Genomic DNA, 1,171 nt, shown 5'->3' on the forward strand with positions numbered 1-1,171 from the left:
CGACCCCCCCCCCCCACACCACACACACGTAAGACAAGGCGGGCTTCAGGACAGCCCTCTGGGTTCTAAACTGTCTTCCTAACACCCGGCTGTTGCTGATCATTTAGTTTTCGCCCCCACGTGTTCTAATCCAGCGCTTACAGGTGGAGTGGAGTCCCAGAGGATGCGGGGTCCTCGGTCTCCCTTTCTCACGACCCTCCAGGCAGCGCAGGGCTGCAGCTGGAACACTCCACAGCGACTCTCAGTTCCCCCGCTTCCCCCACTCCCTTTCCCACCCCAGCTTCTTTTCCTGTTTTTCTTCTCCTTTTCCTGCCCTGGGGCCTCTCCTAAGGTCCGCGGGGACAGTCCTGGGTGTCTCAGCAAAGTCCTCCCACAGTGAGCCACTAATGAGCGGGGAACAGGTGCAGCACCAGCAGAAGGAGGAAAAGAAGCCGAGAAAATGGAACCGAGGTTGGCTTCCGCGTCTCCGTCACAACTGGGCAGGGAGGTGACAAGGGCTGTGCTGGGCTGCACCAGGGCCTGAGCTTCCTGGGGGCTCGGAGCTGTTCTCTGGCTCCAAGGAACCTCTGCCAAGGGGGCTAACAAATGATGCTCTCCATCGAAAGAATAAGATTCTACCTGAAAGAAAGTTCTCTGGTGCCACGATTCTCCAGGAGGCAAGCAAGAATCCATCCCTCGAGGCTGTGCGTCATTTCCTCCCTTTTCTCAGCTGCAGTCTCTGCACTTCTGCTCCCTCCCCCAACACACCTCTGTGAGCTTTCAGGCAGAGGGGTCCTCTCAGTCCTATGATGTATCAGAACTCTCTTCAAGAACATCATACAGAGACTTCTCTGGAGGTCCAGTGGCTAAGACTCTTCACTTCCAGTGCAGGCGGTGCCGGTTCAACCCCTGCTCAGGGAACCAAGAGCCCATGAGCCACACAGTGTGGCCAAAAAAATAGAAAGAAAGAGCATCATACACCCAGCACTGGCCAGAAACCCAGAGAGTGGGAATTTGGAATAACTGGATAAAAACACACGACTTTGCTTCTTGGCAAAGATCAATTCCTATCCATCTATCTTTGATAATCGTCACTGAAAGATGAGCAAAAAATTCAATTCATGTGGTAAATGCCTGTTTAACAAGTTACAGTGCTTTATTAAGGAAGAGAAACATATCAATTTTTAAAAGC

At 52.6% G+C, this 1,171-nt stretch overlaps 1 protein-coding gene across 1 annotated transcript in view; it reads right to left on the reverse strand.

The window, feature by feature from the left end:
- LOC104986254 overlaps positions 1–942 on the reverse strand; it is a 2,634-nt gene extending 1,692 nt beyond the window's left edge. The window contains exon 1 of the mRNA XM_010836736.1: positions 142–942. Coding sequence (XP_010835038.1) covers positions 142–672 — 531 coding nt within the window. The 5' untranslated portion in view covers positions 673–942. The remainder of the gene's footprint in view (positions 1–141) is intronic.
- Between the last annotated feature and the right edge of the window lie 229 nt (positions 943–1,171).

Source organism: Bison bison, unplaced genomic scaffold (assembly GCF_000754665.1).
Source record: "Bison bison bison isolate TAMUID 2011002044 unplaced genomic scaffold, Bison_UMD1.0 scf7180017864065, whole genome shotgun sequence".
In the NCBI taxonomy this organism is placed as follows: Eukaryota; Metazoa; Chordata; class Mammalia; order Artiodactyla; family Bovidae; genus Bison; species Bison bison.